The 13,778-nt window shown below is 38.0% G+C and overlaps 1 protein-coding gene across 1 annotated transcript in view; it reads left to right on the top strand.

Moving 5' to 3' along the window:
• Window positions 1-1,061: 1,061 nt before the first annotated feature.
• RUFY2 (RUN and FYVE domain containing 2) overlaps window positions 1,062-13,778 on the top strand; it is a 23,092-nt gene continuing 10,375 nt past the window's right edge. The window contains exons 1-11 of the mRNA XM_009994858.1: window positions 1,062-1,230; window positions 1,727-1,844; window positions 3,010-3,111; window positions 4,316-4,439; window positions 7,233-7,294; window positions 7,878-7,943; window positions 9,380-9,449; window positions 10,671-10,772; window positions 11,489-11,605; window positions 12,178-12,345; window positions 13,616-13,713. Coding sequence (XP_009993160.1) covers window positions 1,101-1,230; window positions 1,727-1,844; window positions 3,010-3,111; window positions 4,316-4,439; window positions 7,233-7,294; window positions 7,878-7,943; window positions 9,380-9,449; window positions 10,671-10,772; window positions 11,489-11,605; window positions 12,178-12,345; window positions 13,616-13,713 — 1,157 coding nt within the window. The 5' untranslated portion in view covers window positions 1,062-1,100. The remainder of the gene's footprint in view (window positions 1,231-1,726; window positions 1,845-3,009; window positions 3,112-4,315; window positions 4,440-7,232; window positions 7,295-7,877; window positions 7,944-9,379; window positions 9,450-10,670; window positions 10,773-11,488; window positions 11,606-12,177; window positions 12,346-13,615; window positions 13,714-13,778) is intronic.

Here is a 13,778-nt window from a genome sequence, read left to right as displayed (position 1 = left end):
TTTGGCAAAATAGAGGGTGGCCTGAATGCTTCATTACAGATGAAAATAATCTAAGAATCTCCTGAAGCTGTGATTTTAGTAGCAGGAGCTCTGAGAAGAGCAGCCTCGTCTCTTTTGTCAGATAAATATGATTCTCAAAAGCTGTGGATTTTTTATTGACCAGATTTAATCCTCATTTGTGTTTTTGTATGCACATTTGTACACCATACAAGTTTCAAAAAAAACATGTTTAAGTTAAAGCAAAATCTTTAGTTCTTAAGCTTTCCTGTGTAGAACATATTTTGTGGCTATATAGGAAACTGACATTTCAGTATGAAATACATAATATTTTCCTGAAACTGCACCTGGCTGAGAGTATGTACAGACTAAGAAGGAAAGCATGTGTTCATGAAACTGTGAAATAAATACTACAGAGTAAAGTGATCATTTTAAAGTATGATGCCTGTTTTTGTAGGTAGACTGTAATACACTAAATAGATACCTACTTTATTATAGAATCATAGAATCATCCTGGTTGGAAGGGAACTTGAAGATCATCCAGTCCAACCATAACCTAAATCCCCCTACTGTAACCTAATTACCTGTTCACTGCTTAAATCATGTCACTAAGCGCTATATCTGCATTTCTTTTAAACACTTCCAGGGATGGTGCCTCCACCACCTCCCTGGGCAGCCTGTTCTGCTTAATGATAGGAATGCTGCTTTGAGATCCTGGTAAGGGTGCTCATTGCTGTTATGCAGGAGAGCTTTCGAGTGCATATTGATGTCTGAGGTAATTTCCAGTTACTGACTGCTTCTGAGGTTGTCTTTGAGGCAGCACAGTGTCTGAGAACTGGCATGTGCAGCCTTGTCACTTCATCTGTTAAAACCATGCAAGACCTGTAAGAATGTTGTTTGAAGTGGATGCTTTCCATAGCACTTACTAAATTATTCCTTTGAATTTATCTAGATGAAGTTTTCCTTTGAACAAGGGCAGCCATAAAGCATTTTATTATTTTGTGTCTCATCTAAAACTTGAACTGTAACATGTATTTTTTTTGTTCTTTATTGTCTTAGCTGTAAAGGACCCCACAGCTGTAGAAAGAGCTAATTTACTGAACATGGCTAAACTGAGTATCAAAGGACTCATTGAATCAGCTCTGAGCTTTGGCCGCACTCTGGATTCTGATTACCCACCTTTGCAGCAGTTCTTTGTTGTCATGGAACACTGCCTGAAGCATGGCCTTAAAGGTGTAGTAATTGCTCTAGCTGCCTGTTTCTCATCCCAAACATGCCCTTTTTCTTCCTTTCTTTCTTGAATCTGCTAAAATCAAAGTGTGTTAATGTTGCCTCAAGGAGCAAAGAAAATAGGAAAATTGTTACCTTTTATAATTGTGTTATTATTAATACTTCACAATATATATTTCCACATTTACCAACTTTGTTTTGTATATAATTTGTTTTAAATGGTCCAGTGATTTCTACAGCTGCATGTATCTATATGTAGCTTAGAGTTTTAGCTAGTCATACTTTATATGTAGTTATTTTGTTGTAGCACAGCAATTTTATGTTCACAGCAAATTAATTTGGGAGATGGCTTTGGATGGATACTGGTGAACTGACCAGTGCTGGAGTTCTCTGTTATCTGGAAGTCTAGGCTCAGAACTTAACCCTTTTGTCACAAAGCCTATTTTGAAGGAAGCTACTCCAGTAATTTAATTCAGTTACTTCATTTTTCTTTTTCCAGTAAGAAAATCCTTTCTAAGTTACAATAAAACCATCTGGGGTCCTCTGGAACTTGTGGAGAAATTATATCCAGAAGCTGAGGAAATAGCAGCAAGTGTCAGAGATTTGCCTGGCCTTAAGTAAGTAGTAATGGTAAAATACAGCAAATAAAGGACCAAAATAAAGGACATGATTGGGAATCTACAGATGTCTCATGGTTTCATTTGGCATTAATCAAGCCTTTGAACAGCTAGCACATGATACGGGGGAGACCACGGATGAGTCGTGCTAGCTCTTCATGTTCTGCACAAAACATCTAAAAAAGGACTATTTTTATGTTCTGACATTCCTGGGGAAAAAGTTTTCTGAATGATGGACAAAAACAGTGCAAAAAGGAGCAGGTTGTGCATCACTCTGCAGTCTAGAACTGCAGCAAACATGAGTCTAGTCAGCAAAAGCTGTATGAAGACAGAAGGTAACATACTGAAGAGGGAAGTAGTTGGCAGTTCTTCGGATTCTTGTGTGTAGTATCCTTCTCAGATGTAAATTCATGCTCCTCCCATTGGTCTGCTCTCTGCTTTTGTATTTAACTTTATAATTAGTTGGCTGTACATTAAATTCCAAAAGGATTTGGTTACCTTGTGATTGGTATATGGCAGCATAAGGGATGTAATTTATAGCTTTATCTAAAGCATGTAGATATATAAATTACCCTTTGCCAAGCGTATTTCTCTCTTTATCCTGATTAACATGTGGGTTTTGGTGTTTTGTTTTGGTTTTTTGTGGTTGTTTTTTTTTTGCATTTATGTGCTTACCACTTCTAAGTGTGCAAGCTTTAGAAGAGGAGGATCTAAAGCTCCAGTTTTAATTTGTTGGATATTGCTAGTTACATACATTTTCATGTTTTTTGAATTGTCTTTCAAAGATGCCACTGAATTAGTAAACAAGTGTGAGTTCAGGCTAGAAGTCAGGTGTTGTGGCCTACACGTGTTGTGTAGGCCCAGAGAACAGGCTTGGGAAGCTGTGATGAGTTGTAAGGGACATTTGGTTACCTTTCTCACAATTGCTCTGAAGACCTTATAAGCAAGTAGCAGGTAGGAGTCTAAGTTGTTGCAATTTTACTTCAGGTAGAAACAGAATTTTGAGGGTTATCTTTATGGGCACTGTCAGGTTCAAAAGGTACTTTGAGTAAAACAGCACCACTCCTAAAGCTTCTTTCCATGCTGCTAGGCATGTACTGTGTGAGAACAAAGCACAAATGAGTGAATCCATTGCTGATTTGGGACTGTCTGTGTCTGTCTTCAGGACCCCGCTGGGCCGTGCCCGGGCCTGGTTGCGGTTGGCGCTCATGCAGAAGAAAATGGCTGATTATCTGCGCTGCTTAATCCTCCAGAGGGATCTTCTCAGGTAAACAATTCAGTAGATTTGGTTTACTGTTTTTTAGAGATTTAGTCTCCTGAAAGAAAAAAAAATGAGGATGTAGCTTCAGGGTGTAGGTTCAGGGCTGCTCTCTTCTAGTCGTGAGGGCAGAGGGGCCAAATGCGGCCGCCCCGTCGAGGCTGGGGGCCAGTGACAGCTCAAGAGATATTCCCTCCCCATCATGGCCCTCTTCAACGATCTTGGCTGCTCTTTTGTAGGCGAGGGTGATGAGGAAGGGTTCCTGCTTCATTCCTCTGCCATGCAGGATATGGAAACCTCTGGAGAGGAGATGAATTCACTCCCACTATACGCATGGTTTCCTTCTGAGCATGGAGGACGGTTGGCTTGAACTTTCCTTTCACAGTTCTAGAACTGGCATTGCTCTCTTCTCGTGTAGCTTATCCTTTCTGATGAGGCAGTTGAAGCACAAAGGGGGAAAAAAGATGCTTGTCATCTTAATTTCAGTTCTATAACCTATACATATTTTTAAGACTTCTCTTGTATGCCTAGATAATGCTGGTATGTCAGGATGACATTGCTGTTCAACAGCTGTCAACTTTTCAATTTAAAGCACAGTTTGTTTCATAGAGTCTGAAACTGTAGAAATTTACAAAAATTGAGGAGCAAGTAAATGTTGGTATTTTGTTCTTTTAAAAGCCTTTTTAGCATTTCAGCCCTTTCCATTTCTCTCCATTTGTCATCTCTTACCCATTTAATCTCCTGCTTGGCTTCTTTAATTTCAATCTTGTGGTCATTAAAGTCCAGACCTTTTTTCACAAAAGGTAAATTATCTACCATTCTTCTTTTGCATTCTGTAGTGTTTCTTAACAGCATAAGAATTGTCTGACTCAATGTGGCCTAAGATCCACCTATTGCAGGTTTTGGTTTTTTTAAAAAGCAAAATAAATTTTGCCTTCCCCCCAGTTTTCCTGTCTTCCAGCAGCTTGTGGCTCACATTTCTGGAGCCAAAGATAGTATCTTTGTTTTTAATAGTCTCTGAGACAAACTATGCACTTTCAATTTTGAAATATTTATGGGGTGAAAGTGTGGGCTGACCCAGTTTGTCTTTAAGGCTGTTGGAGCTAAGGCTAAAATCAGAGAAACAGTTCAGATTTAGATGTCATTTATTATTAATTTATTGCATGTCAGGATACTGAATATACCAATAAGATGCAATTTTCTTCTGTAACAGTGAATTTTATGAGTATCATGCATTAATGATGGAGGAAGAAGGAGCAGTTATTGTTGGGCTGTTGGTCGGGTTAAATGTGATAGATGCTAACCTGTGTGTGAAGGGAGAAGACCTAGATTCACAAGTAAGTCAATACAGGTAAACTCATGTACATACAATCCATAAGATTCTTATGTACTGTGAATTTTGTTACTATGGAGTTGTGACTTGTTAGAAATCTTACTAGAGATTGTTTAGGGTGTGATCCAGCTCGTTGGATCAGTGGGGGCTGTTGCATTAACCTCAGTATCTATTGGGTCAGACCTGTAGATGTTGATAATTGTCAGACAGCAAGGGCAAATGCTTTGTTGTCAAATGGATGCAATAGTAGTAATGCAGAGTTCTTTCCTTAATTGCGTAACTTCATCTTTCCCTTTACAGAAGAAGAATAGTTCCATGTTCAGTTTATCCCATTCGGTTAATTTATTGCTGTTCTGGAACATAATAGGAATATATGAAGGACCTGACAGAAGAACTTGCTTTACATAGTGTAGTAAAACAACTCACAAGAGAGTCACTGCTGTCAATCCACAAAACAAGACTTAGAATTTCTTCCTCCTTTGCAAAGTGCTTTGACTTTGAACTTTGATCTTTTACTGAGAAAATCTTGACTGATTCTTTCTAAAGGCAGATGAACAAGTATTTATAAATCAAGGTAGGCTGTGTTCAACCCTGATTGGTTTTGTGCAGCTTCTTTCTGGAAAAAAAAATTTAACCATTTAAGTGATTATCTACTGTATTTCAGCATCTGTTTGATGAAAAAGCAATTTCTATGGCAAAGAATGTGAATTGTAGGGTTAATTTGTCTTTGACTTTTTAATTCTATTTACTATCTAGTATTTCAGGCATTCATCTTGTGCACCAGAAGATGTAATATTGGAAAGCCTGTAATTACAGAAAACTTACCAATGTGCTTTTCTTAGTTTTGAGAAATGTGTGTGCATTATAAAGCACAAAATCTATTGCTAGCTACACCTTTGTTATCTAGGTCACTTGGTGGCTTTGCTGTTTGAGGGAACATAAAACTTGATTTGAGAAGGTAGCAGTGGCTGTCCAGATGAGATTTTAGAGTAATTCTGTTTGAGAAAAGTAGTGTAAAGAAGGGACCTTCTCAGGAAAGCCAGAAGCAGCGAGTTCTTTTGAGCAGAAACTGATGAAGGATGAGGGAAGTCACATCCAGGAGCATAGTTTTGGGATGTTAGAAAAAGAGTGGTAAAATGTGTGTATGCACAAAGGGAGAATGAAAACAAAGTAACTTTTATAGAGGTAGCATTTTATTTTAAAATAGAAATAGCATTTTGCTTTAGTAAGCAAAGTATGTTTTTAAAAAATGCTTTTTGAGGAGAGACTTTCTAGAAAGGATATGGAAAGAACAAGTGGAAGATTGTAGTAGGAAAGTTGACAGGGGAGCAGTGTACAAACTAAGGAAATGGTAGGCTTAGAAAGTTAGTTGTATTCAAAAGCTGAAAGGGGCTCAAGAAGGAAGCAGTAGATCAGAGAAATAGAAATACTTCTGTGAAGAGGCTGCTAGAGACCCAAAAATAAAGGGTTTTGGTAAAGCAAATGTGGTTAAATACTTCTGTTAAGAGTTTAATCAATAGAGCTGGAAGCAGAACTCATGGTAACGTTAGTTGTAGTATTATCATTAAATTACAATTGAAGAGAAAATACATTGATTAGATTCAGATTTAGAAGATTATTTTTTTTAAATGAATGCAGTTGTCACGATCCGGTATTCGGACACGTGGCAATTTTTCATAAAGGTGATCCCAACTGGTGAAATTAAGACGCAAACGAGGTCAGATGTCACATGCACAACAAACTTTTATTAGAGTAACAAAGCAAAAGTCCCTAGAGCGGATAGGACAGGCAGGAAAACAGAGACAGAAAAGAGAGGAGAAAGCAGAGAGATAGAGGACAGCAAGCGAGAGAGCATAGTTAGCACCCACGGTGCAGCGATGTCGTCGGTGGGGAAGTGGTTCCTGGTGGAAAAGTACTTCCAATGCACCCATAGAGTCCCAGACTTTTATACAGTTCTTGCCCACTGCCCCTCCCACTTTTCTTTCCGGAGTAAGGAAAAACTCCTATCTTCTCAGTGCTCCTCTGAGATAGGAAGGGGGGGGACATAGTATGCCCCCGAGTCAAGGCCTGCAGATAGTCCTTTTTGGGATAATTGCTGAGATCTCTGCATAACGAAGGGGAGGATGAGACAACTGACCCCACAGGTTTAATTTATTGCAGGGGAGCATCCTGCTCCCTAAGAGTCTATCAACAGATGTTCTTTCTCAGATGTCACAAGACACACACCAGATATCTTGCACTTATCTCTTGGATTGTTCGAGACAAACACTGTAAATTCTGAATGCCACAGCAGTTGAATTGGCACGTCTGGGAATCAGCAAGTGTGGAAAGGCAGCAGTATTTGGCAAGGAACAGTGAAAAGCTAAACGTGGGGGAAACATCAGTTTGGGAGATGTGCTGTGGTAGGAAATCACATGAAACATTACAGGCAAATCATCACAAGTCCATTCAATCAGTGATAGTGTTGCATAGCATCTGAACATTCTCCAAATGAAAGTCTTCCTATAAATTCTTGGCTAAGCTCAGTCAGAGGTAAAACATCTTTTCTTTGGATTTGGTACATGGAATGTTGCTAATTTTGTTCCAAGGCAACATAATTCTTAACAAATACATGTGACTAAACATAAAAAAAAATGTTTAAAATGTTACAGGTTAGTTTCTTGAGATTCTCTCTGAAACTGGACCAATCTTAAAAAGCTGATGTAGCTGAGGTTCTAGTATTGATGTAGATACAGGACTGTGAGTATCAACAGCAGTTACTTGTATGATAGGAAACTGTACATTTGCTTTCCTCTAGGTTGGGGTGATCGATTTCTCTATGTATTTGAAGAGTGATGATGAGATTGGGGGAAAGGAAAGGTACGTTGTCACCAAATACCTGAGATTTTGCATGTTAACTAATGATTTCTTGACTGGTGCCCTGTTCCTTTTACAAGTAAGTCAGGTTTCCTAAAGGTGAACTCTTCTGATTTCACTGTCTTGAGAGAGGTGTGATGCCATGTTGTTCGGTATTGCTAGTTAGCTGGAAGAGTATTTGTGCTCTGAAGCAAGCCTCAACATCATCACCTACTTCCTTTACCTGATGGAGAAAGAACCTGCTAGTCTTTAAGTCTTCTACTTGGGATTTAGTCAGTGTTTCAAAGAATGGGAGATACAGCAGAGTAAATAAACATCCTTTTTCTTGTGACACTGGAGATGTTCTTATGTTCCATGTAGAGAAATTGTTTGCAGTTGAATCATTGGGGTTTTTTGTCTCACACTGATGTCACAACATGTAAGTTACTGACTTTGTGACTGTGAGATGAAGTTTCTGCTTTTCTTTTTAAAAAGCACAATTAAGATGTACATTTGCATATGATTGACATGTATATATATAATATTTTCAATACACGGTTCACTACCTCATTTTGTTAAAGCTAATTTTATTATGTGCTTGCTTTAGAAATGTACAGATTGCTGAAATTTTGGACCAAAAGAATTATGTGGAAGAACTGAACAGACAACTGAAGTAAGTATTACTTTGAAGTACACACGTCAGTCCAGACTCAGGGGTAAACTGCCTCCAATTCCTTTTCTACCACAGCTTTGTGAGAGAGAACTTCAGAGGAAAGCATGCAAATTGCTTATCTTTAGACTGAGGATGTTGTTAAGTTGTAAAGGATGCACTCATCTGGGCAGACTGAGGAAGTCTCAGTTTTCATGCTTTTGTTTTTTACAGTCAGAACCTTTATTCATCAAAGAAATGAAAACCAGGTCAAAACAGATCAAGGTCCTCACAATTCATAACTTCACAGGAATGAAAAGCTTGATCTGGATTTTAACTGCATTCAACAGTTTTCAAGAAGTATGATTGAGTGATTTTGGTGAATCCACACATTTTTGTTTCTTTGCCTTTCATAACATCCTAGTTTGTAGCCTAGAACCAAATCTGAACAGGTTAATTGCTTGCTGGAAACTGCTTATACATTGTAGGTTTGACAGGACAGAATAGCTGAGTACTACTTCAAGTGTGAGCAGCATAGAAGTAAGTTAAGGAGGAGAAAGGAACTGTCACATTTAGAAGTAGTGATGTTTGTGTGGTGGTAGCTGTTACTATTCAGGTGAGCCCCCGGGTACTGAGTATGTTCTTGTACACTGGTTTGTGCATGGACTTACTGGCAAATCAGTGGTTCAACAGCTCTCCTATTTAATTTCAGGTCAGCTGTTCCTTCCTAAAATACATTGATTTCCTTGCCTTGCCATCCATAATGAACTGGTAGTTTCTGAGGGCACCACAGGAGAAGTATGTGGAAAAGTAAACAGTGTTACAGATAGTTTTGGGTTTTGTTAGTTATTTTTTTCTGATGTGTGAAGTGTAGCCTAAAAGATCTGCTTATAGCAGAAAAGGGCAGTCAGGTAATGGAGAAGGCCTGGATATAGTTGGTTATTATAAAAAAACAGAGTAATAAAAGGGAATAAAATTCTGATGAGCCTTAGAAATGAAGTCAAGAAGCATCAAGAAAGAGGTTGCCTGAGGATAAAGCTCAAAAAATGTGGAGAAGCAAATAGATTTATAAAAGAGATGGATTTTGGGGGAAGAGAACCTGAATAAGTGTTTTGTTATATGGGGAAAAAATCCCAGCTAGTTCGTAAATTGTCTTTTAAGGGGACTCGTTAATTGTTTGGATACTGTATAGCTGTGAGGAAAAAGGAAAGGGAGAAAATACATAAAGTGATACCCAACCAGGAGTTTGGGTGACAGGGATGGCACTGGGCGTGCAAAAGGGGTGTATAAGTGTTCAGCAAAAGAAACTTAATTTCCAAGATCTAGGAAAACCTCAAATAATGGGAGCAGACCTTTGAGGCTTAACCATTAACCGTTGTGCCTTGCATTAAAGCTTTTGAGCTTGGTTGAATGAGTTTTGATGTGATTTTGAGTGATGTGTTTTTCTTTTTCTCTTTCAGTAGCACAGTTAGCAGTCTACATGCAAGAGTTGATTCACTAGAGAAATCAAACACCAAACTGATTGAAGAGGTATAATTACTTAATTTCAGTAATGTATAACAGATATGATTTACTCTCAAATGTACTGTTTTTCTAAGCATGCTGGTATGATTTTAATCTATATAAGTTCTGTATAAGATGTTCAAATACCTTTATTTGGGCGAGAAGAGGAGGGGCAGTAGCTGCAGGGATTTGAAGTCAGCTTGCCAAGGTAGCCTGCAGCATCAGTGCATGCATTCTGAAGAACATTGTCATTTCCCACTTTGGACCAAAGCAGAAGAGAAGCCTGTCTTTCTGCCAGCTGTCAGCCTGTTTTTGTGCAGATGAGTAGTCCATAATGCAAGACACCAGAATCACAGAATCAGAGTTCTACAAAGAAAGTAGTTCACCAAGCAATTTTTGTTACTCTTCTCAGCTTTAGTCAAAAGATTGTTTCTTGCTTATTTATCATATGCTTATATATTTTTTTAGACTTTTGTAGCTCTGGTTTTATATACATATCCTGTATTTTCAGTTATCTTGACTAGGTTCCAATATATTTAGCTTTATAAGAGAGAGCACAATTTTTTAAAATCAGAGCTACTTGAGAAACAGTTAATGAAATGTCTAAATTCAGCTGATGAAGGGATAGCTGTTTCACTCTGGGTGTTAAGGAACCAGACAGAGGGGAAAACATTATTCTGAGAGTTAATTCTCAGAGTGTTCTGGTTCCTTTAAAAGCCTTCAGCCCCCCTGCCCACCTGTTTTGATCAGCTGGCTTGTAATTCTGACATTAAGGTATATCCAGTAGTGCCAAGCTGTAATGTTTTCTATTTTGTAAATATGTTTTCTTCTTATCTGGGAGAATTCTCCTTATGTAAATTGTTCCATTTTATCATATTAAGATGTCCAAAAAAGAAGAAAAGTGGATAAATGTTAATCCAAATGGAAATAAAAGATTCTGGATGAGGAAAGGGAGTTGAGGATCTTGAAATCATGATGAAGCAATGAAAAGAAAGCATATTTTTTACTAGATATACAGTAATAAACTATCTTGAGCACACATGCTGTTGTATAATGAGAGTGACTCACTACTAAACCCAGGAGCTTTATGTTTTCTTTAAAAACAGTTAAACCTCTCTTGGGTGGACTGTGAGAACAGGGCAGACAGTGTCTTGGAATTGCATTCATTGGAATGTTTTTTCTTTATTTCCACTCACAAAAGTAATCATACTGCTGTTTGTTTTATTTTCTTTTTTTTTTTTTTTCCAGTTAGCGATTGCCAAAAACAATATAATTAAACTTCAGGAAGAAAACCATCAATTAAGGAGTGAAAATACTCTTATTTTAATGAAAACACAGCATCATCTAGAGGTATACAATTTTGCCATATTTAATGTAGCAGTGTCATGTGCTTCATTGTAATTTGAATGTTCCTGGGCCAAACCTAAAACAACTTTTATTAGGGATAAGTACCTGTCACGTAAGGGAAACTTCATAATCACATAAATATATAGAAATTATAAGACACTTGGTTGTTTTCTAAACATACGCCATTTCTTTTTTCCTGCCCTTCTTTTTTAAAAATTAAACTGTAAGCATGATCTCAGAGCATTTAAGGCACTGTTACCTGAAGATTGTGTCAAACTAGTGTGTGTTTGACTTGGCAAACTGTCTGTTCTGACTGTCTCAGTATGTGAAATGTCATTGGAGTAATTGTGGATAGAACTCCTGAACTCTTTTTTAAAGGTGTGCTTTGTAGCTCCTTGTGTAACTTCCTGTATGTGTTGTACAGATCATTGATAAAAGCACAGGTAAAGCAGGTGTTTGGATTGCTCAGTGCTGAAAGAGTTGTGTGTTAGAGTCCCTTCCTGAAGGAGGCACTGCAATGCAGATATTTATTTTGCTAGATTTACTCAATCCTCATCAAACTGATGCCAACGTAGCAGGAGCAGCTCTTTGCCTCTTGGTGCTGTGCTTGGAGGATGTATTTGGAAGTTGCTGGGTTTTGTTCCCCACAAGTGTTTAAACTTATGCTACTAACTGCTAAGCTTGTGTTGGAGAAAGGTAAATTATTTATATGTTTGTAGGCAACTAAAGTGGATGTTGAAGCAGAACTGCAGACATACAAGCACTCCAGGCAGGGCCTGGATGAAATGTACAATGAAGCCCGCAGGCAGCTTCGGGAGGAGTCACAACTTAGACAAGTGAGTGTTCTTTGCTGGAATCACACACTTCTAGAAAGGATTGTGCTTGAGAAGTGTCAGTACATAAATATTTCTAGTTTTGCTTTTGACGTGCTGCCTTTAATCACCTTTTCTCTAACCACCTGTAATAAAAAGAGGTTTTTGACAGACCATCAGTGTTCCCGTAACAATCTTGCTAAGCCTAGTAAAGAACATACATTTTCTTTGGTAAATTTTCAGGTAAGCTGTTAGCAATACTGGATGCTGTGGATGCATGGTAAACCTTTCTTGTGACAACAGGTATCTTTTAGCTTTCTTTTTGTAATTAATGCTTGGGCAACTTGTTATGCAACACTGGCAGGGTAATTTCTTATAAAAGTGAGTTGTCTTTTCACCAGGTTAAAAAAGGCATCTATCACAAAGTGCATGAGTGTCATGTTTATGTAGTGGACAATTTGCAAAGTTAGAGGGGCAGAGTTTCATCACTTCAGGTGATGCTGCAGCTCTCTTGAAGTTACCTTTTTTCTTTTTCAAAACAGAGATGAAATGCTGCATGATTATTTTAGGATTCTGTGTTGCATTGTGTTTTACAGGATATGGAGAATGAACTAGTGGTTCAAGTTAGTATGAAACATGAGATAGAGCTTGCTATGAAGTTGCTGGAGAAGGACATCCATGAGAAGCAGGATACCCTCATAGGCCTTCGACAGCAGCTTGATGAAGTTAAAGCAATTAACATGGAAATGTATCAAAAGCTGCAGGTAAAGGAACAGTTTAACAGCTGTCAAACTGCTGAAACAACTTAGACTGGGGTGAGAGAGATGCATTACCATTTTGTTTAGTTAAATGCTGCCATTTCCTTAATTTTTGGTTTCTTCCCACTTCTTAGATCAGGGTGTTGTTTTAGAACATTACTGATGCAAGCATGTTCTCACACAAAGCAGTTCTTAAGGCAGTCCCTTGCTGTTAGTAGGCTTATAGAGGAAAAAGGCATGATAATGCCTAATAACATGCTGTGGGGAACAGGGAGAGTAATAAACTATCTAGTGATAATTACACTTTTTGGCCTGTGTTGTATAAAAATCCAAAAGAATTTAGGCACATAGGTGAGTTAAAGAGAAGATCTGAACTTCCAAAGGAAGGAAAAGCATTTGGAAGACAAGGTTGTGGGGGGTTTGTTTTGAGGGTTTTGGTTGTTTGTTTTTAAATAATCTGTGGACAAATTAAGAAAATCTTTCACAGTTCAGTGTTTTTTTTGGAGAATATGGATCTCAGAGATCAAACATGCAGGTAACAAATGACCAAACAGTGAATGCAACTGTCATTTACGGAAAAAATTATCAAAACCAGCCCAAGAAACCACTCAAGTCTTTGTCAGAATGAGAGGAAAAATTAGGATGCTGCATAGAGATAATTGTGATGATAGACCAAGGGTGCTGCTTTTCCATCTGCAACCATGAGGGAAGTGGACCAGTGAAAGAAAAATATAAATAGAACTGGCAATAAAAATAAGAAGAGAATGTTCTTCAGTGTGTTAGAATCTGTGGGATTTTGGGTTTTTTTAAAGCTGTACTTCTGGGGACTGTGGGTAACACATTAATTGATGAACACATGAATTAATAACATTCAGATTCACTTTGTGGGCAGAGTCCAGCAGTTTAGCCCTGCCCTGATCTTTGCTGTTGAGGAACCAGTTGGTAGTGTTGATCAGTGTAACAAGGGCTACTTAAAAAGATGATCAGTGAGTATGAGTTGACTTGCAACACTATTAACCAAGAAAGGAAACCAAGATGAAAAATGTACACTGAGTAAACAGCATCTGCATTTGCAAACCACAAGACTACAAATTTGCTAGGCAGAAAATTTTAAGCACTGTCAGCTACATTTTTTAGACAGGGATGTTTACAAAGAATCAAAACCTGAAGCCAATTTACACATTTTTCTCTTCAGATATTAAAGGAAAAAACCCCATCCCTTGAGGTAACAGTAAATTGTGTACCTACTTCAGTGTTAACCTTCTTTGTGATACAGGTTTCTGAAGATGCTATGAAAGAAAAGAATGAAATAATTGGTCGGTTAGAGGAAAAGACCAATCAAATTAATTCAACTATGAAAAAACTAGAACAAAGGTACAGGCCTGTCTTTGGTTTTCCTATTTCATCTCTCCATCCCCTTACATTTTAATGCATTCCTG

The sequence above is a fragment of the Chaetura pelagica genome, unplaced genomic scaffold (assembly GCF_000747805.2).
Source record: "Chaetura pelagica isolate M959 unplaced genomic scaffold, ChaPel_1.0 scaffold112, whole genome shotgun sequence".
NCBI lineage: Eukaryota > Metazoa > Chordata > Aves > Apodiformes > Apodidae > Chaetura > Chaetura pelagica.
The sequence above is the reverse complement of the archived record's forward strand: the minus strand, read 5'-3'. Positions and strand labels throughout refer to the sequence as shown.